Source organism: Dreissena polymorpha, chromosome 2 (assembly GCF_020536995.1).
Source record: "Dreissena polymorpha isolate Duluth1 chromosome 2, UMN_Dpol_1.0, whole genome shotgun sequence".
Classification (NCBI taxonomy): domain Eukaryota; kingdom Metazoa; phylum Mollusca; class Bivalvia; order Myida; family Dreissenidae; genus Dreissena; species Dreissena polymorpha.
This window is the reverse complement of record NC_068356.1, coordinates 27908833-27935762: the sequence shown is the minus strand read 5'-3', so window position 1 is coordinate 27935762 and position 26930 is coordinate 27908833. Positions and strand designations below refer to the sequence as shown.

Genomic DNA, 26930 nt, shown 5'->3' with positions numbered 1-26930 from the left:
TTACAACAGGCTCATACTTTCATCAGGCACTGACAACAGGCTCATACTATCATCAGGCACTTACAACATGCTCATACTATCATCAGGCACTGACAACAGGCTCATACTATCATCAGGCACTTACAACAGGCTCATACTATCATCAGGCACTTACAACATGCTCATACTTTCATCAGGCACTGACAACAGGCTCATACTATCATCAGGCACTGACAACAGGCTCATACTATCATCAGGCACTGACAACAGGCTCATACTATCATCAGGCACTTACAGCATGCTCATACTATCATCAGGCACTGACAACAGGCTCATACTATCATCAGGCACTGACAACAGGCTCATACTATCATCAGGCACTGACAACAGGCTCATACTATCATCAGGCACTGACAACAGGCTCATACTATCATCAGGCACTTACAACAGACTCATACTATCATCAGGCACTTACAACAGGCTCATACTATCATCAGGCACTTACAACAGACTCATACTATCATCAGGCACTTTCAACAGACTCATACTATCATCAGGCACTTACAACAGGCTCATACTATCATCAGGCACTGACAACAGGCTCATACTATCATCAGGCACTTACAACAGGCTCATACTATCATCAGGCACTGACAACAGGCTCATACTATCATCAGGCACTTACAACAGGCTCATACTATCATCAGGCACTTACAACAGACTCATACTATCATCAGGCACTGACAACAGGCTCATACTATCATTAGGCACTGACAACAGGCTCATACTATCATCAGGCACTTACAACAGGCTCATACTATCATCAGGCACTTACAACAGGCTCATACTATCATCAGGCACTTACAACATGCTCATACTATCATCAGGCACTTACAACAGGCTCATACTATCATCAGGCACTTACAACAGGCTCATACTATCATCAGGCACTGACAACAGGCTCATACTATCATCAGGCACTTACAACAGGCTCATACTTTCATCAGGCACTGACAACAGGCTCATACTATCATCAGGCACTTACATGTCTATCAGGAATGCAAATGCAGAAAACAGTTTTGGTGTGTGTGAAATAATAAAGATAGGTATTAATGTAAAATGTGTAGCATGCATCTAAACTGATCAATCACACGATTATCAATCAAAATAGATGTAAGGCATAATTATATACATACTTATCTTAAGTTTTTTTAATTCATTAAAGATAGGTTAATTACACTTCATAAAATCATATGAAGGGTGAGTAACTCCATAAACTCACATAGAAACTGAGAAAAACTCAACTCACATAGAAACTGAGAAAAACTCAAAACCACAATTTTGTATCAAGCAACTTGAATTTAACATAAAAGTCACCTTTTTAATATAAATTCTGACAGTTACATTTATAATGAAAATTGAAGAAGACAAGAAATGGTTTTACACCTACAAACCAACCAATACACAGGGCAATTCTAGTATGCCCACATTTAATTGTGGGTGATTACAATTCAGTTGTTTTTTTTTCTTTTAAATATATCCTACCTCCATTTGACAGTCCTCCCACAGATCTATCTCAGATTCCAGAGGGCTCTCTCCTTTCCAGTCTGTGCAACTCATTGCCTGAATACACACACATGTTACTTATTCACCACATGAGTAACTTCATAAATGGAGAAAAAGGTGTTCTACTCAAGTCATCTACATAAACTTATTTTTTCTATATTTTCCAGCTTATATAATGAACAATAACTTGGTGGCAACATAAAGTTTGATGTACAAATTGTCTGATGTTTCCCAGACGAGCATCGTTTAAATACTGGTTAAATTATTGTGCATTATTGATGGTGTTTTCATAAATCTATGACAACTGTATTGTATTATTATACTTTTTTCAGAGAAATTATTTATTAGTTAAAATAAATACATGTTATTCTTTTTTCTTGATTATTGTTTTTACAGATAATTACATTTTAGGCTTCTAAATGATTTTTTTGCTCTCTTTAAAAATTTCTAGTCAATCCAGGTTTTCATAAAATTTTGATATTTTTAAACCCATAGTTACACCTTGCAGGAAATTCTTTTAACACTTTTCCGGTTTTAAGAGTTGTTTGCCATCAAAGGTATAACCTGTAAAAAACTGTTTGGTATCGATTGTTATCAGGTTTTACGGAGAGTTTGAACACATTTTACTAAAAGGAGCATATGAGCCATGCTCTGCGAAAAAGAGGTTTAAAGCATGTTTGTAAAGTGTCGTCCAAGATAAGCCTGTGCAGTTTGCACAGGCAAATCAGAAACGACACTTTCCGCTTTTTTGATACTTTTCGTTTTAAGAAAGTCTCTACTTAGCAAAAAACCAATTAAGGTGTAATCTGGGATGACACTTTAAGCACATACATTTAACGCCTCTTTCACAAAGCGCTGCTCATTATTACATTGCCATTTCTAAAAGAGGTTATAGATTGTTTTCCTGAAGATAAATATATAAAAGTAAAAAAAGTGTACTTTTTCACCTCATCATACAGTTTTCTGGCTGCCAAGTAATCTCCCCTTGCCTCTGCCTCGATAGCTTGCTTTGTGATAGGCATTGTGCCTATTTTGCCTCCAAATATTCCCATAAGAACATCATATTCCCCTATGCTTTTATACAGTCTAAAAAATAGCATATCATGCAATACATTTTATTACAAATCATGTTTAATTCCATGTTAAATGTTTACAAAAACAAAAATTTGCATCATTAATATTCAAATCTGATCCAATTATCTCCTCCATTAGTGCAGTTTTTTCAAAGAAAGTATAGCACCATCAGACAGGAGATTTTCACTTAAGACATGGGTGACCCTTAATAAGCCCAGTACTACACCGTTAGTTGTCGCTGCCATTCCATACACATCTCATACAGTGTACATACAAAGAATAAAAGTACAGTAATGAAGCCATTAACATATAAATCTAGCGAAAAAAGACATTAAATTTAATAAGATTTTCTAAGGCATTGCAAACGCGTCAAAGAGAGTATCTGAAAGGTAAAGGGTAAATTAAGCAATACCTAGAGAGCTCAATCCAGTGGTTGACATCCTTTGAGACAGGTGTGTCCATCTTGCCTCGCTTTGCCGCCCTGGGTTCGGCAGGCTCGTGCAGTATGAGCTGCTCCTCCAGTAAGGCGATACCCAGGGACTCCAGGTGACTGAACCCTGCACTGCTGCCCACATTGGATACTTCAACCTTGAGAACATGCCGCAGCTTGTACAGGATGTCCTGAAAAGAATGAAATGTTCATGAGAAAAAATCTTATATTTGATAGTTACAAGAATAACAAGAGCACCGCATAACGGGTGCCACGCTCTGCTGCAAAAGCTTGTCAGAATATTTTTTTTTTTTTAGAGGTCACAGTGACCTTGACCTTTCACCTAGTGATCCAAAAATGGGTGTGGCATGTAGAACTCATCCAGGTGCATCTACATGTGAAGTTTCAAAGTTGTAGGTGGAAGCACTTTAATTTAAGAGCCAATGTAAAGGTTTTAGCACAACGCCTACAGCGGACGGCTGACAACACGACGAGCTGGCTATGACAATACCTCGGGTTTTCTCTGAAAACAGCCCAGCTAAAAATGACTTCGATCCATAGAAATAATTATATGAAACTTTTTTAAGTCATGCATTCAGTCAAATCTATGCAGATTGTGATAACCTGATATATGAAATCATGGTATCATACAAACAAAAGTTGCAGTCCTTTCATTTGACCTTCCATAATCAATGCAAAAAGCAAAAAAACAATGTGACTATATGAATCTTGATTATGAAGAAAATGCAATTACCCAAATAATCTTAATGGTCAATAATCAATAAATGGTGTACATAGTAGGAATTATATGAATATCAGACTTTCGTTTCCACTGACAGCCATCTTCTTGTTTTGCATTACAAACACTAAGCTGACATGTTGTGTTAGGCGTTTAGTAATTTAGGCATATGTTTGATCAAGAAATATTTAACACAGTTGTGCTTTAATTGAACAAATAAATGAAAATCCATATAACGTAGGATAATCATACAGTATGATTATAAGTAGAATCACACTCCATAAGTAATGATACAGAATGATGTATTGTATTTCATAGGAAAGATACGATTACACTGATAATTTGATTGTATGAATAGTCTGGTAGGTCTGGGACCTACACATATAAAGGCAATTTCACTGTATCTTGATTTAATAATAAATTACTGAAACCATACACAATATTGATAATTGAACTGTTAAAGATTTACTTAAGGAATATGATTTCATTTCCCTTGTTAATTTGTATGTATTTGGATTAACACTTTCAAATTTTATGGAGCATCTGCAGGTAAGATTTTTCATTTTGTACAAACCATGTACAGAATGCACCACGATTCTGAAAATCTCTCTTCCTCACCAGAATGCATCCAATGAACGGTGGGTAGTAGACTGTAGATTGTGTGAGTACGTTATCCAGACTGGTGTTCACTTGACCCACAATCTCCTGCACCTCGCGCTCTGTCTTCACCTCGTCTCGGTATGCAAAGATTGCCTCAAAAATCCCACTGAACAGCAGCTTTGCGACTGTGCTGTCACGCTAAAATGGGAAATTATTAACTTATTTTGTAAGCAAGACGTGATAATTTTTTCTCTTGTTTGAAACAAAAGCTTTGCTAGCAGCCAAAAAAGTGATAAATTGCTTTAATTCTGCAATTGCTTTGTTAAGCTATATTTAAGGGCAAATAGCTCAAGAATGTGCTAAGATCAAGTCTCTGAAACATCTTCACTTTATGGTGAAAACAACTTTTGAGTTCCAATTTCATACCTTAAATTTGTGGAAGCTGATGTTCCACTTACTTTTAACAATTTATGAAGACAAACTCACTGACTGATCAACATAGTGACTCAAATATACCTGCTTACTCTGGGTCAAAAGGAAAATCAATATACAAAAAGAGGTATTAATAGCTTACGTGTGCCAGAGCCTGCAGTGGTGCGATGATATAAGAGTACTTGATCTGTACGTCTGGCAGGTCCCCACTGCGGTACTTCCTGTACATGGTCACATGACTCTCGCGCCTCACCTGTTGCTCATGTCGTGCAACCTGGCAACAAGACGATAGGGCAATTATAAGGTTAAAACAAGAATAAAAAAATGGAACTATGCATGTAAGATACACATTACAAAAAAGACTTCATGGAATACTTCATATGTAATTGTCTTTTATTCACAAATACTTATCCACTTGTAAAGAAAGACATGGCATTATAATATAAATCACTTATAAACTGGAAACTCACCAACTGTCTGTAGTATCTGAGTGCCTTGATCCAAAAATATCCCCTATTGTAAATTTAGGTTTAATGTGGGTGCATGTGTATTTGTGTGTGACAAGTTGGGACAATTTTTTAAATTATAGCAGCTTTTTTCAGCTAAATATTTGATTCAGTACTGAAAGATTATTTTGGCTGTTCTTGGATTGCGTTTGAGGAGGAAATGAAGCCTGAGAACATGTAGGAAACCCGACCTGTATGGTATAGTTAAAACCAACCAAACTCATATGTTTCTGGGAATGGGGATTGATCCCACTTCACCTTTGTGAGAATCAAGGGTATTAACCACTCTGCTTGCCGGACAGACTGATTTGTTTAATGGAGAACTCATTTGAATGTTCCCAGTAGTACTGATACTGACCTCTCTCATTTCTTTGATTCTTGTTTGTCGTTTAGCAAAGAACACTCTTGACTGCTCATTGTCCTTCAGGAATCTTCTCTTTAAACGGAATAGCTCACTGGTGCTGGCTGCTTCTGTAACAGATTCTTATTCTAAGGAACATTATAGAAATAGAACTCCCTTTGACTTAAACAGCTGCAACTTTTCTCTTGTCATGTTCAATTCCAGAAAAAAATATGGCAAAGATGTATATTTTTTTTTCAACAAACTGGTGGGCAGTTTGAGAAAATCCTTGGTTTTTGTTCTTAATATAGATCAACATTCTCAAAAACAGAGAGCACCCTCCGACTCAATATCACTATACCTTTCATCCCTGAAACAACATTAAAGAGCACTAAGTATAATTTAAATAACAAACATTCTTTGATCAGCACATTTTACTAGTAAAAATGTCTGTTTATTACCATGCAAGTTAAAAAAAGGTTTGGTGTAAACGTATCTCAGTAACTTTTGATAGGACTATACAGCCTCACCACCCTGGTTGTCACCACCAGCTCCAGAAGCTTTAGATTCAGCCGCTCCAAGTTTTGTTTGACCAAACCCAGTCCCAGGTTTGGGTCGCCGCAGACTGGGCTTCTTGGGTTCACCAGTACCCACTGTGAACAGCAGGGAACTCTGAGATGCTGCTGTTTCCATGGTAAAAGTGCTTGTAACCGCAAAGGTGTCCAGACTGCTCTGAGTTAGCCAGTTGAACGGTCCCTTGTTGATACCTGAACATGACAAGTGGTTTCTACTACAACAATATTCCATCTACATAATGGACAAAACTACAGACAAGTTATATTAAAAACACTCTTCATTGTACATGTATGTGTTAAAGAAATATTTTTTAGTTACATAATATACTCCATTCTTCCTCGTGATTAGAAATATGCTAATAAGAAATGTTTCAAATATAATTTAATTGAGGTTTGGTTGATAAAATTATGTTTTCGTGACTGATTTAAGTCAAATAATTATTCAATCTCAAGCTACATGTTATTTGCTGTTTTAAGTTACAGTGATCTCAACCTTTTATCCAACAGATCCCAAATGAAATCGCAAGCTAAGTCTGCATTTAAGCTACTAACAAACCAAATTTCACAACAATACCAGCATAAAAACTTAAGCTATTGAACGAAAAAAAAAATATATATATTTTTTATACAGTGACCTTCATGTTGACCCAATCTGTCGAAGGTATAATCCAAAGCAAACTATAAATGTAACTATAATCCAAAGCAAACTATAGATGTAACTTAAAGTTACCTGCAAATAAATTCCAAAACAATATCCGCATAAACACTCCAGCTGAGCAGAAATATTTGTTCTATCTTCATAATCATTGACCTTGATCTTGAACTTCAGTGCAACATCTCCAACTTAAATTATTCAGCAGAAACTTTTTTTAACTACATTTTTATTAATTGTGACCTTGACCTGACTCCAACCACTCAAGACAATCAAAAGCCAGGTTGCCATGACAGCTTGCTATATCAAAAGTTTAATCAAGATTGGTCAATACAAACTAAAATGCAAACTTAAGTAATTTACCAGAACCACCAGTTTAAAGCCCAACATTCCCCCATTGTAACTTGTGTATTGATCACATCAGGTTAAAAGCGTTTTTTTTAAACACGATCAATAAACAGTACAATTTTAGGTCCACTCATCACAAATTTTACCTTGTTCTACAGTCTGTGTGAACTGTGCTGCCTCTTGTGTGGCTCTGATGGCCACACTTTCATCATCGACCTCCATCTGGGTCTGACCAGTCTGTGTGGCAAACATCGGAGTCATTGCTGCATGCCGGTGGCGCCAAGAGGACTTCACTTGGTACTCCTGCAGTCAACATTGAATGATTGTTAAAGTGATACAACTTTTGTAATTAATCAGTACATGTATATAATTACCTAATTGTAATAATTGTTATCATCCATGTAATTACACTCGTGTATTTTGTATTTGGCTAAAAAGCGATTGCATGCTAAGAGCTTGTAAATAACCAAAACTGCTTTTAAGATTTTAATGATCTATTATTCTACTTTCTTTGCTAAAAAGAAGAATGTATAATAAACTAGCAATCATCTTCGTTTTTTGTTACTATGACAAAAGCAAGTATGCACATCATTCACATAAATGTAATTGAATTAGGATAGCTGACTTCTCTATATTAAGTTGGTTATATTGTCTTTTACCACAATAATTATTGCCAATTCATAATTGTATTTTTTGGCATTTGGTGACAAAACTGTGCTTATGTTTAATAAAACTTCATTCTTCAAAGAGGATATAATTGTATTAAAAACCAATACAAATATGTAAACATTGGAATGATATTTCAACTATATGAATAGCAATAATTCAATTGAATAGTGGAATAGTTTTCCAATTATTTTCCCAATGTTGTTTCAAACAGACACTTACTGAAAACTTGCATTCTGACAAAGGCATTTTAAAGATTTCTCTCTGGTAGTCGGGACTCTTTGAGGTCATTTCCAGCAGCAGATTGGTTGCGTAGCTCAGGTACTGTTGCTCGGTAACCGGGGAGTACATGGCCTCCAGCATAGCAACCAGTCTGTCCAGCGTACCACCTGGCAGACGACTTTCACTGCTCCAGAAATTTTGTACTTGAAGTCTAGAAAGAGCAGAAATAAAAAAAATGTTACAAAGATGGCAAATTGTGTTGAACTTTAAAACATTAAACATCTTAGCAATCCTTATATCACAAATTATTTAAAACTAATTCTATTGGAGGACACAAGCTTCATACACTGGCAGAGGAAGAACGGCTGTAGAAACAATGTCAGGACCAATAATGACACTAGACTGCTGGCCTGGGATTCCGACGTACATATCTTGATTTTTATTTAGCACTCTACCAAGTGAGCAAGTAATCAGAGTATCAGTACATGTTCATTTAGTACAGAGCACAGGGGGTTAAATCTTATACTTGAGCAAAGATTGCAGAAATAACTAAACAGGATAACATAAACACGTAAAAAGACTAACTCTAAAAGTTACTGACATTTTGTTTATCAATATTGACTATGGAACTGACCTGCAATGCATGTCATCATCACCTAATCCCTTCAAGAGGCTCTCCTTAGTCTGCTGCATGATTTCATGGGCCACTGTAGTATCCTCATCTCTGTAAGTCACACACACCCAAACACCGATGTTCATATTTAGATTAGATTGTTCATGTACAATGCCATTGCAAAAATTAATGCTTTTTTTCCAAAAATATGTTTGTCGATTCATGAAACATATATATGCTTTTGTTTAAGTCCTGTATGTCATGTTATACATATTTTATTCATTTTAAATCATTCAAAATCCAACCATTAAACAAATGATAGGCAAAACATGTTAAGTTATTTTCAATTGTAATAAATTCATACTTGTAGTTGTCATAAATCCACATGAGGATTTCAAACATGGTGCCACGGCAACCAATACTGGGATGGGAAATAAAGGCCATGATCAAGGGCATTAACTCTGCCAGTTCTGTAACTTTTAATTTCGCCAAAATGCCCTTGACAATCTTCAAAGAGACCTGCTGAGTTGCCTCATCTCTGAAATTCATCATAAAACAGGATTGATAAACAACAGCTCAGAAAACTTTAAACATGTTTAATTCATACACAGATGTCATCAACGAGAAGGCACATACCTTTTGGTATATACAGATTTAAAGCAATAGCAAGAATTGCAAGATATATCAAAATATAAGGAACTACTTAAAAAATATTTATTCACTGCATGATTGTTAATAACTGATTGTATCACAAGCTTCAACATTTTTAATAATCCACAAATTAAATATAAGTGACAAGGCCACTACTTTTACTATTCTGCTAATACCTGTGTGAGAGAGAGGCCATGATGCCTTTAGACTTGAGCTCCACATAGACGTTCTCTATGCAGCCGATACGAGAGTGCACCACCTCCAGGCAATGGGTGCGGAACTCTCCGTGCAGATTTGGCAGCATAAACAGCAGCTTGTTCATGAACCTGTGTATACAATACTTGCATAAATATTTGGATTGACTTTTATGTTGAAGGAAAAAAGTAACTGGTTTATTTGATTAAAGACCTGTTCAGGTGAACTTAATATATTCAATGACATTTTTTTTAAGTTGGTGTTAAACATTTACAATTAGCAAACTTTGCAATACAGACCAAAACTTTAGCTATTCAGGCAGAAGTAATACATTGAGAAATTGAATAAGCCAAGTAGGTACAGTGCATTTAATAGAGCATATGTTAATCAAAATTGTTTCACTCATTGTACACTAACAAGTTTTTACATAATATTTCATTCAACATTTATTTAATGTGATCATACTGATGTAAAACTTCTGAATTTGCTAAGGCGATTTGGAGCATGCTTCTAAACAATTTATGAAGACTTAATTTTTATTTCCAAATTCTTAATTGTTACAATTCTGACTATCCCATGTAGAGTGGAAGCTGAAGTACAAATACCATAATTCTAAACTTACCTGTCAGCAATGACTGCATAATGCTTGTGCATTCTGTGTACGCAGGTGATGAATGTGTCAGGCTTGCCCTTGTGCAGACCGGTCATCATGTTTGCCACATGATCATGGAAGCTGCCCTCTGTCTCCCCATCTCGCTCAGCCAGATAACTGAACACCATCCCACACACCTCTGCTGCCGCAGCAAAGATTGTCTTCAAGTTGTGGCTCATATTACTTGCAAGCTTTGCTAAGTACCTGATAGAGCATTAATGGTCTATTAATTAGTCTTCACTATGCATTTTTTAAGAATAATAATGTTTCCAAAATAAATTGTACTTGACAAAAAATTTCTTGCTGAATTTTTCTCAGCACTTATTAAATAACACTTGTTTGATTTCTCATAACTTTTTGTCACATTTCTATTGTATGATACTAGAACAACGTTTTATTCATTTAAGTATACATGAAATCTTTATAGCAAATGTGTGCTATATGACAATTAACATATTTCCTATTTAGACAGTTCCCACATACCGTTCTCTGTCCACTGGTGCTGACGGCCCATAAGGGGGCAGCTTACAGGACAGGATCACTCCAAGCACCTGTATGCCTACTGCGTTGTCCTTGGACTTGGGGTCTGCATTGCTGAACTGACTGAACACTTCCCTGATATGTGGAGGAAAAAACAGTTAGGCAATTGCAAAACATGGAAATCATAGCATTTGGACTAATCTAACAGCAATTGAGATGAGCTTTTGAATATGTTGAACTTTAAGTTATTCTGTGCAAGACTTTATAAAAAAGCGTTTTGTCACACACCAAACAGAAGTCACCTATTTGGATAATGTTGTTGCATGAAGCCATGTTTTTCCCAAACACATCTCATATACAAAATACATTACAATAACCCTTTCCTGCTCTGAAGCAAAGTGAAAATGGCTTTATGTAACCACCCTTAAACCAGAACAGCCTTATGTCTGTTCAGGTTTCATACCGTTTGCTGCTCATCAGTATGTTAGGTATGGAAATGAAGCCTTTACAACTTGTAACTGTTAAGAAAGGTCTTGAATTTAGTTTGATTTTCTAAATGACAACAATGTGTCAAAATGCCTATCTTAGTGGTAATAAGCTAAGTCACCCACTGGTATGGTATTTCGATGCGCCCTTTCCAGCACTCCAGCAGTGTTTTCAACATTTCCAGGTTGTTTCGGAAAACTTGCCGGTTGTCGTGGTAAATGTTTTTCACCACAAAATGAACCAGTCGGGAGGCCAGGGCTTGTCCTTCTGCTGTGTCCTGTATATATATACATTGAAATGTCATATGGTTTTTAAGCTCTGAGAAACTACAGGATATTTTTAAACATTTACATTAAAATAGACCTTGTAAAATTGGCATGTTCAAAAGACATTTGTACCTCCCCTGATAGTCAAATCACCTACAAACAAAGTAAGTACAGTTGTGCTTACATGGTCATTTATGGTTTTGCTCCTCAAACTCATTTTTGATAAATGTGTAAAACCAATTCACAACAAAAGTTCCAGCTCATCACAAAATACGCCTGTTAAAAGAATTGAGTTACATTGATCAGTTAACGATGTATTAATTTCTTTCACAAACGAATGCAAAGAAAATAATGGATTCAACAAACATGGCAATGTGATCAAACCAGTTATAAAACATTTAACATATTAAACCAAGCTAATTCTAAATGACAGCAACCTTCACACACAATGTCAGTGCAATACCTCCCCCAAACTGAAATTATTGACTGGATACTGTTTTGGAAACACCAATGCAGATAACTCCAGTGCAATCATTGAGAAGTGTTTCATGTAGGTTGGTTCGTTGTCTAACTTTGTGGAGATAAAAATAATTTTTAACCCAAAAAGATTACCACCAAGTTCAATGATTATTCAATGAAAGCTATTCAAGTTAGACAAGAGACAAGAGAAATTTGGCTATTTTCCAGAATTTTAAGGCTATTATTGTTATGTGCTAAATGTCATCTGGCTGGTTATTAAAATTTGGCCAATATATTATGTCTATAAACATTAAGTTTCATTATGATCTGATTTGATCTGTTTGAGTTAGTTAGCGGACATTGTTCTCTCCTGGACGCCATCCGACCACCTACAAAGGATTTTCCCAAAATAGAGCATATATGCAGTATTAAACATTAACAAGAGCACCAAATAACGGGTGCCAACGCTCCGCAGCAGGTGCAGTTTTGAATAAATGATAGCTTGTCAGATTTTTTAAAAGGTAACAGTGACCTTGACCTTTGACCTAGTGACCCAAAAATGGGCGTGGCATGTAGAGCTCATCAAAGTGCAGCTACATATGAAGTTTCAATGTTGTAGGTGGAAGCACTTTCATTTTAGAACCAATGTTCAAAAGGTTTTAAGGTTTAAGCACGACCCGGACGGCGGACGACACAACAAGCTTGCTATGACAATACCTCAGGTTTTCTCCAAAAACAGCCGAGCTAAAAATGTGTAATTCATCGTAAAAGCACCTTTGACATAACTCTCTTGAAGAAAAAGTCTGTAACAACAAAAATGAGATACAAAAATATTCATGCCTACCTCTGGTATGGCCTGTTTATGCCAAGACAGCATGGTGACAATGAGGTCAGTGACGTAGTAGTTGATACCAGTATTGCCAAGACGACCAGACACTATGAGCTGGGTAAGGGGGACCAGCCAGTGTTGGGCGTATGACTCAAATACCTGCAACAGTATCCATAAATGGTTAACTATTTGTGAATCTACGAAAACAGCCTCATTTCAGGAAAACTAGGCTTAATGCATTCTGAACAGGCTAATCAGTGAAAACACTTTCCAATTTCATGAAATTTTTCATTGAAATTCTCTTCTTAAAGGGATCTTTTCACGCTTTGGTAAATTAACAAAATTGAAAAAAGTTGTTTCAGATTCGCAAATTTTCGTTTTAGTTATGATATTTGTGAGGAAACAGTAATACTGAACATTTACCATGGTCTAATATAGCCATTATATGCATCTTTTGACGATTTTAAAACCTAAAAATTATAAAGCGTTGCAACGCGAAACCATTGAATAATTTGGAGAGTTCTGTTTTTGTCGTTAAATTTTGTGAAACTACGAAGATTGCTTATATAAGGTATAAAATACTTCATGTATATGTACTCGGCGGAATAGCTCAGTAGGCTAGAGCGTTTTTACTTCAGGACTCTGGCAGGACTCCAGGGGTCACTGGTTCGAAACCTGGTCCAGGCAATGTTTTTTTCCTTTTTTTAATTTTATTCTTGATTTTTTACTGGAGCTTTTACGATTCAATGTTTACATTAATCGAAATAAAGCATTTAATGAATAAGTTAAAAAATGCCAAAATCTGTGAAAAGGCCCCTTTAAGAAAAAAAACCAGTAAAGGCGAAAAATGTTGTCCCAGATTAGCTTATGATGAAACAAGAGCTGTCACCATAGGATGACTTATGCCCCCTATAAACGCTTGATAGAAGTTATGAGCTTTTTTCGAAACCTAAACGCAGATTTCGAAACCTAAATGCGGATCCTAAGTTCAAGGTCAAGGTAACAGAGGTCAAAATTTGTGTTCGTATGGAAAGGCCTTGTCCATATACACATGCATGCCAAATATGAAATTGCTATCTGTAGCGTCATAGAAGTTATGAGCATTTTTCTAAACCTAAACCCAAAGTGTGACTGACAGACAGGCGGACGGACAGTCCGATCACTATATGCCCTCCTTCGGGGGCATAAAAATCACAAGCTTGTCTGGGACAATACTTAACCAACATGCACGAGGCCAAAATTTCAAGAACACAACTGAAATGCATGAAGATTAGACAAAGAAATGGAATACTATTTTAATATAACTGTTATTGTTAAAATGTCAATAAAGATTGTTTTCATTATACACAAAGAAACTGTATATAGAAACAAGAGATGTGTTTGTCATAAACACAATGCCCCCTATAGCGCCGATTTGAAAAAAATAATTCAATACATCATTTTGCATCATTTTGCAGGTTTAGAAATTATCTCCCTTTTAAAGCTTATTGCTTTCCTTGAATTGTATTTTTTTACTTTTGACCTTGAAGGATGACCTTGACCTATCACCTCTCAAAATGTGCACCTCCATGAGAAACACATGCATGCCAAATATCAAGGTGCTATCTTCAATATTGCAAAACCTATGTTAAAGTTTTCGGACGGACGGATGGACAGACAGTTCAAATGCTATATGCCACCCTACCGGGGGCATAAAAAACAATAAGAAATGAAATTACATTCTTCTGGCTATAGGCCTAAGATTTGAAACATGAAATAACAGTGAAAGATACAAAACTTGTGTGTATAAGACGTGTAGATAACTTGATTATACTTTGCTTGTATCAAAAATGTAAGTAAATGTATACATATATATAATAATATGGACCTTTCACATTGTTTCCTATCCAGACTACCATGTTCTATTTTTTTCAAATAAAAAGTGCATGTACATTCGCATTTTATACACAGAAAATTAGCTTATTTATTATAGAAGACTGAAATTTATGGTTAAAATCTGTAAATTATGTAGTAAAAAATGCAACCTGCAGGTCAATTTGATACATTTTAAGAGATTTCTTTCAACGAAAATACATAAATAAATAAATGTAAATATATGAATTTCTACATAAATGTTTGAAATAAACAAAATTTTAGTATTTAAAATAAAAAGAAACACCATTGAACGTAAATGGAAAATTTAGATGAAGGCAGTATATAACCTTAGTCGTGTTGACAACAAGTTTCCCAATGAAGAGTTTGATGTTGTAATGTGTTCGTGGAGATGTTATCTTGGTGTGAAGTTTCTCCATCCACGATGGCAGATCAGGTTTACCAGAGACCTGCAAGGATGGACGCATGAAAAATTGAGCCACTTTCTGGGAAAACTGGGCTTAATGCATGCATGTCAAGTGTCAACCATGAGTAGTCTGTAAAGTCCTGGTGACACTTTCAGCCAAATCTAAAGACATTAAATTAACAAAAAATATCATAGATGTTGAAAAAAATTGTCATCCCTGATTAGCCTGTGCGAACTGCAAGGCTAATCTGGGACGACACTTTACATACATACATTAAGCCCCATTTTCCCAGAGTAAGTCTTAAATATATACTATACATGAAACAACAAAGCCAAACATGTTTGTAACTTGTATGATACTGCTTTTGTGTTTATAGGTTTGGCATGAAAAGGTGGAGGTGTTACACGTATATGCAAAGGCAGATTACAATCCATCTTATATCTTTGCAGCGATTTTCCTCCTTCTTTATAAAGTACCTGTAAACGGTACTTTCCCAATCGAACGAAAATTCCCAAATTCCCAAAACGGTACTTTCCCAATCGAGCGAAAATTTCCAAATTCCCAATCGGCATCTGGAAAAATCCCAATCAGCGTCCGAATTTTTTCTCAAAACGATAGAAAGTTTCGTAAAAAAAACAACTTTCGGCGAGCGAACAAAGAAAATCGTATAGTTGTGTGTAACCACGCGCTCGATTAATTTCGAGTTTTATTATTCAGCGCATTCAATCAATAGAGTTGTTACTGCTTCCGGTTCTTTTGCCAGGCAGCCAGCGTACTGTTTTACGTCGGTTTGTAACCGTATCGTAGTTTGAAATGAGTCATAATAGCAAATATTATGCCAAAAAACCAATCGGAACCATCTATCACAGGACACATTGACAGCAATAATGATGCTGTGCAGGGAGGGATGCAAGCAACTGAGTGATGATCAAACATCAAAGATTGTTGAAATTTTCACAAAAATGAAAGAGAGAGACATTGCTTTAAAAGAGATTAAAACAACTAGTAATTGATTTGGTGTGTTCTTTATAATATTTTGTTACTTATATAAACTTTATAACTTAATGGTCATTAAGGCATGCCTGCAAATGATTATTTAAATGGGTATGTTCAATTAAGTATGAACTGTATGATGTATTCAATAAGACCCAAACTTCACGACGCGATTTTCCCAATTTCAGGATTTCACGACTCGATTTTTCCCAATTTTGAGGTTTTCACGACTCAATTTTTCCCAATCGGACCGGTACGGGTACTTTTCCCAATTGGACAAGGAAAATCGCTGCTTTGATTGTTTCCTGGGTTTCCATGATACAATATGAAAATGAATACATGCATTAATAAGCCTTTACTGGTTATAAGTAAGTTTACCTCCTTTGAATATTACAAGAAACCACATGCCAAGTCCACTGTGGCGTTACCGTAGTGACAGGAGGTGTGATGTTGTTCTGCTGCATGTGCTTGATGACTGCTATCATGGGGGCCATGCACTCATGTTGGTTGAGAGGGTCCATCTCCAGCTCTACAAAGTCACCCTCCACTGTCGCTGACACTGACTAGAAAAGTACAAACATTACACAGGAGTGTCTTTTTGCAATCTGCACATAATTTGGATGCTGTTTTTACATAGTTCAGTAACATTATATTTGTATATTTAATTTGTATTTTTATATAATAAATGTAACATTATCAAATTGCAATAATATAAACATGATTCACCATATATCTATTTGAAGGAGGGTGAATGTTGTCATATTAAATGTTTATATGCAAGCATGTTTGGTGTATATATTTCTAAACAATGCTACAACAAGAGCTGTCTCCATAGGATGACATATGTCCCCAATAAACGCTTTAGTTATTGAAATGCACTAAGTGACCCCGTGACCTAGTTTTTAACCCGGCATGACCCATATTCAAACTTGACCTAGATATTGTCAAGATACAACTTCTGACCACGTTTGGTAAAGATCGGATGAAAACTATTTGAATTAGAGAGCGGACACCATGCTAAATCCTTGAAATGCACTAAGTGACCATGTGACCTAGTTTTTGACCCGGCATGACCCGTATTCGAACTTGACCTAGATATTGTCTAGATACAACTTCTGAACAAGTTTGGTAAAGATCGGATGAAAACTATTTGAATTAGAGAGCGGACACGAAAAGTGTGACAGACTGACAGACTGACAGATTGAGTGACAGACTGACAGACAGACTGACAGACAGTGCGAAAACAAAACTTTCAGAACAAAACATCAATAACTAGTGGGCTGTCTCAACATGTTTAGCCCAAAGTCAATAATGCTTGTAGTTATTTAACCAGCAGCACCATCAACATGTTTAACCAAAACCTCTGATTGGTAACATTTTAGTTAAATTATTTTAAATTTATATTATGAATGGTTTTTGTCCAAATCTAACATTTGAGTTTGAGCTAAACCTTCCAGGTGGTCAGATTGTTTATGCCAAAATCATTTCAAACAGTTGACATTTGTGGTAAGTTAATTCAAAAGCATGATGACCAACATTCCCCACAAGCTTCTTAATGACTAAATTTGACCGCTAATGGTGACCTTGCCCTTTCAGGTAGGGACAAGGGTGTTACACACGACACACTGTATCTTCATAGAGGTAATTAGTAAGATATTTTAAATTTGCTTAAAGAAGTACAGAGTTACAGTCAGATCAAGCCGTTTCATGTCTGAATTCGACCTGTGTCTTGTTAGAGTGATCTTGACCTTTGACCTAGGCAGACTGGTGTTTAACACAATATGTCCTATGATAATGGTCCTTTGAGCTCAGTAATGCTTAAATTTCACAATGAATGAGAGAGTTATAGTCACAACAGGCTTGAATGCAAGCAAACATGCACGTACATTCGACCATTGGGACCGCAATATCACGATTTCCATAAGATGGCTTGACAAACCAGTATTGCACGCATACAACATTTATAAATGATGAACAATAATAAGAGAATTAGTTGCAAGACAAGCCATATACCTGATCATCTTCTATTTCCACTGACTGCAGTTTCTTCCTTGTCCGCACCTGTCCACCAGAGCTCAACATAGACTGCAGTAGAAATCACCATTAAAACCAAAAGATAAATCCACACATGCAATACAGTTCTATAACATTTCTATTTCTATATCATAACAAATATAAGGCTCTACCAAATGTACAACAGTAAGCATATTTATCACATGTATACATCATTTACTTGAATGGCTGCTGAACTGCTTCTAAGATATATTTATTTTGAACAGTTTTTTTGGGTCATTTTCCAAAGAATAATACAAATATTCTTGATGGAATTTTCGGTTTAAAGCAATTCATTTCTTGATAGTTTGATGACAGAAGCCATACTCTAAGCTTGGTCTAGGGTTAATAAACATTCTATGTATTGCTCTGTATTGAAGCTATAGTTTTGAATAATATTCTGTTGTTATTTGTTGTTACACAAACAGATTCTTTAATTCATTCCAAACAAGAAACTTATACCTGTTTTATACAAAATTTAGCATTTCTCAAACACTCACTCTGGGATTACTGGGCTGAATGCCTCTGCGGAAAGTGTCGTCCCAGATTAGCCTATGCAGTGTTCATAGGCTAATCTGGAATGACATTGCACACAAGCATTAAGCCCAGTTTTCCCATAGCAGGCTCACATACAACTGTACCCACCATACTGTTGGACATTGAGAAGTACTGTGACACGTCCTCACTCAGGCTGCTGTCTGCCAGGTACTGGGAGGCCAGGTGGTACGAGGCCCCCACATCCCCCTCCTCCTCCTCTGCACGTGACTCACGCACCTCTGTGTGGATACGTACAAACTTCTTCTTACGCTCCAGTGGAGACTGACCATTGGAACAAAAATTAAAATAATTAACTAAAACATGTTTTATTCAAAATGCTGTAGCCTTAAAATATTATTTCACATAACTCAACCTTCGCTTAAAAATGCTTTAAAAAAGTTTGTTAGATATAATATTATTATATTTGCATTTTTCCTTTAATTAAATGTTATTGTATTTTCTTTTTCATAAAAATAAGTTTATTTTGGACAGTATCTACCTCACAACAACCTTTAAGGGAATTTAAGATGCCTTTTGAGTTCTCTTTCTCCTTTAGAATCTTTTAATTGACCTGTTTAAAAAAAAAAATCCACACCTGACCATGCTAATTTTTCAGAGCACATAATCTGCAATGGTGTATTATTCTAACTTCCTATTTAATAACCATTAAATAAATAGTTACGATCAATTCACATCTGTACATTTGAAATTGCACATAAACAGCACAATGTCCATTTGAAACTGCATTTATATGAGAGAAATGCGTTTAAGAAAAAAATACCATAGAACACTCTACAAACTGACTGCAGTTACCTGAAGTTCCACTTGAAATTCATAATTTCTGCCCTTGTCAATTATGTTTTCCAAAAGAAACTGCCCCTAAAAGTACAAAAGTACAAACATCTGAGTTTGATCTTGACCTTTAAAATATTTGTCATCAAAGTACCCAATTTAAACAGTTATTTTGTTAAAATGAATACAAATGACTTTGATAATCAAGTTTATAGTGTTAGATACATTTATGTTCAAGTACCTATCATATGAAAAAAAAATCTAAACACATGTACAGAATCACATCCCTTTATTGTCTATCAACTTTGAAATGTTGATAACAAAACAAACAATGCAAGCCAAAATATATAAAATAAACCATCAGAGTTTGTATGGTTCTTAATTAGACACCAATTACAAGGATAATTGAGACAGTATCATGATAAGGCCATTCACACTTACTAGCACGTCCGATATGCTGCACATGCTCTATAACCAGCAATGAACCGGTCATGCAAAACCTTAACAACATTCTGTCACAAGTGAACACAAAAACGAGAACCTTGTTTTCTTTTTCCTCAAACAGCAGTGCTGTGTAGAACTTCAGTTCTGTCTGTGTGCGGGATATGAAGGCTATCATGAGGTTGTAGGCCGCGCAGTGGTACTGACGTCTTAGCTCAAGCAGGGTGGTCTCCTCTCGAATGTCTTCCCCTTTAGCCTCATGAGCTTGTCTGATTTCATAATGCATTGAATATGATCAATAGCATCAGAAAAAGCCAGTAAAGCCTGAATTTGTATGTATGAATGTATGGTAGTTTTAAATTTAAATACTTGCTCATCAGAACTTTTTAAGAGAAAGCAAACATGTAATTTGTAGATTAATTCTACAATGTTCACCAAAAAACATATTAGTAATAACAATGTTTGAAAGAGTTACTGATGTCACTGATGTGTGTGACCTGATTATTATGCTGTTTACACACATAAGAGAGCTATACATTTTGGTGAAAACTGTAACAGTTTGAACATGGTTGCATTTATTTAACTATATCAGGTATTAAAATTTAAAGTTTCTCGTTTTGATACATATTTTGTATGTTAATCATGTAAAGTAAAGGCAAAACATCACATATTTTGTGATTGCTCTACAAAGAAATGCACTCACTTTGATATGAAGCTGGTGAGCTCCTTGCCTGTCTGGACATTTCCCCCTGCAAACACCTTGTTGATGGGGGCGTTCATACCAACCACATCATCCTTACCAAGTCGTGAGTACAACACCTCAAGAAGCTGGAAACACCCCATACGAGAAATCAACTGACCCTCCAATATCCCCTCTGAATTCTGAAAAATGAATATGAACATTCTTTGAGTGAGATCAAGTGACCGTCCAGTATCCCCCCTGAACTCTGAAAAATGAATATGAACATTCTGTGAGTGAGATCAACTGACCCTCAAATATCCCCTCTGAACTCTGAAAAATGAATATGAACATTCTGTGAGTGAGATCAAGTGACCCTCCAGTATCCCCTCTAAACTCTGAAAAATGAATATGAACATTCTGTGAGTGAGATCAAGTGACCCTCCAGTATCCCCTCTAAACTCTGAAAAATGAATATGAACATTCTGTGAGTGAGATCAAGTGACCCTCCAGTATCCCCTCAAAACTCTGAAAAATGAATATGAATATTCTGTGAGTGAGATCAAGTGAACCTCCAGTATCCCCTCTGAACTTTGAAAAATGAATATGAACATTCTGTGAGTGAGATCAAGTGACCCTCCAGTATCCCCTCTAAACTCTGAAAAATGAATATGAATATTCTGTGAGTGAGATCAAGTGAACCTCCAGTATCCCCTCTGAACTCTGAAAAATGAATATGAACATTCTGTGAGTGAGATCAAGTGAACCTCCAGTATCCCCTCTGAACTCTGAAAAAATGAATATGAACATTCTGTGAGTGAGATCAAGTGACCCTCCAGTATCCCCTCTAAACTCTGAAAAATGAATATGAATATTCTGTGAGTGAGATCAAGTGAACCTCCAGTATCCCCTCAAAACTCTGAAAAATGAATATGTACATTCTGTGAGTGAGATTAACTGACCCTCCAATATGTGCTCCGAACACGGAATTGCGCCAACAAAGAAAATATTAGACTACAAGATTAATGGCAGCCCTTTAAATTTATCACATAGAGCATTGACAGCTGCAAATCAGCTATATAACAGTTAATAGAATACGGGTCTTTCTCTGGGAAAAGAAGGTTAAATGCATGTGAATACAGCATCATCCCAGATTCACTGTGCAGTCTGCAGGACAACCCTTTCCGCAAAGACTGGATTTTTGTTAAGAGGTGATTTCATTATTACAAAATATTCCATAAAAGATTTAACTGTGGTCTCTGATTAGCCTTGCTGACTCAAAAAGGATAATCTGGCACAACACTTTACACACATGCAGTAAGCCCCGTTTTCCCAAAGTGTGACTCACATTGCTTAGTTTCAATGCATACAACCACTAAACCTCTCACCTTGCTAAATTTGGCCTCAATAAGATCCTTCATTTTCAAGATGTGGTCACTGAAGAACTCCATGACAACTGATTTGTGTACCACATTCAGCATGGTGAGGCACACACGCTCTATCACTGCCCGACGAATGTTAGCTGGAAAGCCCGAAGTCTTCAGGAATATGTTAATAGGGACATCCAGGGCTGGTTTCTGCTGGTCGCGTGGCAGCCTGTGTACGGGGAAGGCCACATTCACAAAGTTTTTTATGCAGAAATGAAAAACAGCACCATTACAAATTAAACAGGAGCAACGCATAGCGGGTACCAACGCTCGGCTGTGGGTGCACTTTTGAATAAATGAAAGCATGTCAGAAGAAAAGCACTTTGATTGTAGAGCCTATGTTAAAGTTTCATATTAGAGGTCACATTGACCTTGACCTTTGACCTAGTGACCCAAAAATGGGTGTGGCGTGTAGAACTCAACAAGGTGCAGCTACATATGAAGTTTCAAAGTTGTAGGTGGAAGCACTTTGATTTTAGAGCCAATTTTAAGGTTTTAGCATGATGCGGACGTCGGACAAGCTGGCTATGACAATTACCTCGAGTTTTCTCTGAAAACAGCCGAGCTAAAAATGCTTAAATTATAGCTAATAATTTAAGCTAAACAGAATGATCATGTTCAACAATACAAGCTTTCCATTAATTAATTGTCTCAATATATAACAACAGTTATGGAAATTTGTTTGCATATTATTATTTACAACAACAATGTGTTTGTCAGAAACACAATGCCCCCTACTTCGCCGCTTTGAAGCCATATGGGCAATGTTAAAGTTTTCGGACTCATGGACAGACTGACAGATGGACGGACTGACGGACAGTTCAAAAACTATATGCCACCCTTCAGGGGCAGAAAAAAGTTTAACAAACTTTGTATGCATATGTTTCTTATTCATTTCAAACACTCTGATGTAATGAAGTAGCTCCTAAAAATATATGTGAGTTTCTCCACATGACAGACATTGCCCAGGCGAACATCAAATTGAGCAAGATATACACACTGTTTAGTGAATTTTACAATAGCCGCTTGAATGGCTGCTTCATGCACATGTTCTGGCTCCCTGCAGAAAATGGAGATCAAGTACTCCAGAAGCATTGGACTTCCTGTGAGCTGGAAACCCGACAGGATCTAAAATGGGAACCAAGCATTTGGTGACTTGTGATGTACAAATGACAGTTTATAGAGACATACAGAATCATCTAAGTGGTACCTATCCTTCAATCATTCTGCACGCTGAAATACATTTTGTAAGATAAAAATCTCAAAAGCCCAAAATGAAAGGGAATTTTGTAAAAATTCCAATATTTCCCTATGAAAGTTAAACTGTTTAGATATTTTTATTTGCACATGGGCCATTGAAAATATTGTAAAACTCCCTTACCAGTTTTAAAACAACTCATCATCACACATACACACAAATATTCTTTATAAATATTGAATGGTTGTCCTTTAAAAATCGCATACTGTGTCTAGTGTCATGATGTATTCCTGGTAGACTGGGCTGTCCTTTATCAGTTCAGAACTGCGTAATGGGAAGTTGTCCACAACCAGTCGGTCCAGACTAGACCTTCAAATAATACAAAACAGAAGGTTTTACTACGCGTGTGAGACTAAAACGTACTGACATACTTCAAATAATGTAGATATCCTGTCAAGGGCTAGGGATTCCGTCCATAATGTAGATATCCTGTCAAGGGCTAGGGATTCCGTCCATAATGTAGATATCCTGTCAAGGGCTAGGGATTCCGTCCATAATGTAGATATCCTGTCAAGGGCTAGGGATTCCGTCCATAATGTAGATATCCTGTCAAGGGCTAGGGATTCCGTCCAGACAGGATTTTTGTTTAGAAGAGACTTCAACAAACAAACAAATCCAGAAAAGTGGAAAGTGTCTTCCCTGATGAGCCTTTGTAGACTACACAGGCTAATCTGGGACAACACTTCACGCATATGCATAAGCTCGGTTTTCACAGAACAAGGTTTAATTCTTCTACAACAAACTTAGTGATCAGCCTTACTTAATGGCAGAGAGGATCTCACTGTCTGATGTCTTCGTGAAGAATGGCAGGAGCTCTAGCACACGTCTCTGACAACACACACAAGAACTGACATGTATTTCTTATCTCAAGTATACGAAAATACAAACAAAACTGTTTAACAGAAGTAAACATATAGAAGTAATCCTGCGTAAACGCTGTTCAATGCACTTGATTTTTGCCAGTAAATGACTATAAAGGTCCTGATCTCATTCTTAACATTTTATTTCAATATCAGGTGTAAATATAAAGATGTGGAGAAGTTGCCCACAAACATTTACCAAAATTTTTGAAGTTCAAAAAGGCCCATTATTCTGCTGAATTGTAGGTCAGAGTTATGACACTTGATAAGTGACCTTGAACAATGACCCAAAACACGTGTTTAGTTCCAAGAGAATACCTGTTATGGAAACAATAATATTAAGATATTGAACGTTAACCTAAACCAAAAATTCAAGTTTAAAAAGTTGAAGATAATGGTAATGGAATTTGGTATGTGACCTCACACAATGAGCCTAAAGGCAATAGTTGCAGTAATTTGGCTGATTATGAACCAATATCAGGATGTCTGTAGTGTTTAAAATGCACTGACAAAATAATACATCCTAGAAATAGCACTTTGAATATACCTTGAAGGACAGTTTTGTGCGTGTATCTGTTAGCAACGTCTGATACATGCAGAGAATCTGTGGAAAACAGGCCTGCTTCTTGTTGATCACAAACTGTGAACATAATCAATAATATATAACAAGACAAAAGGCATCTTGAAATGCACCAAAGGAACAAAAAACAAACATAGAATTCATAAGACTACCTTTTTAAATTTTAAATTGTGCACTTCATGTGTTCTGCAAGTAAGAATACAATGTACACAACTCAAATAAAAGATACAAAACCATCCCAGACACAAAATTGGGAACCTGTTAAACAGCAAAGTTCATATCAACAGTGTTCCTACTGATTGATCATTAAATAATTAAGTAACCTTAACCTAATTGAGCACACAGGTAGGTACACAATATGAACTCACCTGACTGTCAATGAGAAGCAGTTTAGTCAGCAAGGCCAGTGCCATACCCTGGGTATCTGTAGTGGAGTCCCTACCCCACCAGCCCTCTAGATCTGACCAGTGGGACAAAACTGTCTGCAGAACATTACCCCCTTCTCTGAAATGTACAACATACTTGATAAATTAATGGGTGCATACCTTTTAAAGCACAACGTGTAGATATATAAATATGTGCCATTGTGCATATTATTAAGGCACATATGGTAACTATCTAGACAATTCCAGTGAGAAAGATCTGTCTGCAGCACACAGTCCCATTTTCTTTAATGCATAAATATACCATTATACAGACAATTTATAATGTACAACTGATCAAACACAAACATATAATGCATGTGTCAAGGCCTTTTTACATTCATGTACATACATATTATTTTTTACATTCAGCAAGTAACATTAACATAAATGATAACATGAAGTGCCTTCTCACATTGAGTACATTACCAAAAATGCATATTGATAACACACCTGTTTCTTAGCTCCCTGTCCCGAGTCACATGATTCACAATGGCCGTGAGGACAGCAGGTACTCTACAAGCATCTTCTCTCCTCTTCAGCAACTCTGCCAGCAACACTGCAATATTGCCAACACCAAACACCATAGTTTCGGTGGTGAATGTTGTGAAGAAAAGGTCACCGTGACTTTGATCCTGGGTCCCACGTGTATCTCGAGAAACACGACTGCTGTCAAATATCTTGGCCAATAGTGTTTCAGGCTGAAAAAAGGAAGCATTATTGTTTACTAAGAGTTGCATACAATTTGAAAAGACAATGGTTTGCTATGTTAAGCTAACAACTCCAATGCCTTTTGGTGAAAGATGAATGTTTATGGTTTGATAATTGACCTACTGCAGCCATTTTCAGTCAAGGATTGAGTTGGCCAATTGATTTCAGTTGTAAACTATAGCAAATGGTTGCATGATGCAATCAATAAATGATTCAAATGGCACACACACTAAAACAAACAGAAACTGAAGACAATATATATCATATGATTCTGCAATTGTTCTAATATTTTTTTTGTTATTGACAAACTGAAACTAAATAGCCCATAATTTACTGTACATGTAACATGAACAGTAAAATCAGAAAAAAAACTTTGGAAAGATTGATAACAAAATAAACAAATAGGTTAACTGGTATAGCTTGATATATCTTATACAATATTTTTAGGCAGTAATTTTTTCTGTATATGATTACAAACTACCATAATTACTCTATGTTTTCGGACACTTAAAAATAATTATTTGTTTTCGTGTCCGAAAACTTAGATACAAAAAATATTCACAAAATACAGGTGTCCGAAAACTTAGAGTCGACAATTTAAGTGTCCGAAAATAGCGTCAGTTGTATCTACGACTATCGGTAATAGCACGCGCTTGTAAAATACCATGCCTTATTGTATAAATTACAGTTATATATGTTTGCACTGCATTTAAATAATTTTAAATGCTTAATTTATTTGACAGAAAGTTACTACAAGGTTGTACTTTGACCAACGAGTTCAAAGATGAGCATGTGATGCATCGATACTCGCTAGTATGAACCTGAAATTAACACAATAAAAAAAGCAAACTATAAATTATTTGTTTGTTCATTTCCGATAGTTGTTGTCTAACACCTTCCATTGTTCGTAAAACTTGCAATAGGGTGCAACACACTTTGAAGCGTTTAGTATTTGTCACAGTTATTTTACTGAGAAGGGGTAGTACCATTGCGGTAGATAATTGAACTGTTAATTGGCACCACCCCTGGTAGTCATAACGCTTATGCTATCCGGCAAAACCATTGTTTAATACTGGTTTACAAGGTTATTTACCCAATAACGCAAATGTAATGGTCCGTTGCCCTCAGGCATGCACCTG

At 36.2% G+C, this 26930-nt stretch overlaps 1 protein-coding gene across 5 annotated transcripts in view; it reads right to left on the bottom strand.

Moving 5' to 3' along the window:
• The window catches only part of LOC127866349 (DNA-dependent protein kinase catalytic subunit-like), a 130948-nt gene that overhangs the window by 35701 nt on the left and 68317 nt on the right, over positions 1-26930 (bottom strand). Inside the window, exons 39-69 of one of the 5 annotated variants that reach the window (XM_052406820.1) lie at positions 25534-25781; positions 25027-25162; positions 24626-24718; positions 23979-24046; positions 23425-23527; positions 22961-23088; positions 21922-22129; positions 21301-21321; positions 20558-20715; positions 19955-20123; positions 19435-19500; positions 18730-18903; positions 18046-18117; positions 16461-16595; positions 14962-15081; positions 12776-12919; positions 11332-11483; positions 10724-10855; positions 10211-10444; positions 9570-9719; positions 9107-9280; positions 8764-8853; positions 8130-8340; positions 7388-7544; positions 6197-6433; positions 5685-5797; positions 4963-5094; positions 4407-4586; positions 3032-3240; positions 2493-2631; positions 1525-1602 (exon numbers count right to left, since the gene is read on the bottom strand). In XM_052406820.1, the coding sequence (XP_052262780.1) occupies positions 1525-1602; positions 2493-2631; positions 3032-3240; positions 4407-4586; positions 4963-5094; positions 5685-5797; positions 6197-6433; positions 7388-7544; positions 8130-8340; positions 8764-8853; positions 9107-9280; positions 9570-9719; positions 10211-10444; positions 10724-10855; positions 11332-11483; positions 12776-12919; positions 14962-15081; positions 16461-16595; positions 18046-18117; positions 18730-18903; positions 19435-19500; positions 19955-20123; positions 20558-20715; positions 21301-21321; positions 21922-22129; positions 22961-23088; positions 23425-23527; positions 23979-24046; positions 24626-24718; positions 25027-25162; positions 25534-25781 (4431 nt within the window). Of the gene's footprint in view, positions 1-1524; positions 1603-2492; positions 2632-3031; positions 3241-4406; positions 4587-4962; positions 5095-5684; positions 5798-6196; positions 6434-7387; positions 7545-8129; positions 8341-8763; positions 8854-9106; positions 9281-9569; positions 9720-10210; positions 10445-10723; positions 10856-11331; positions 11484-12775; positions 12920-14961; positions 15082-16460; positions 16596-18045; positions 18118-18729; positions 18904-19434; positions 19501-19954; positions 20124-20557; positions 20737-21235; positions 21257-21300; positions 21322-21921; positions 22130-22960; positions 23089-23424; positions 23528-23978; positions 24047-24625; positions 24719-25026; positions 25163-25533; positions 25782-26930 lie in introns of all 5 variants that reach the window. The other 4 variants (XM_052406821.1, XM_052406819.1, XM_052406823.1 and 1 more) reach the window with 4 other exon arrangements.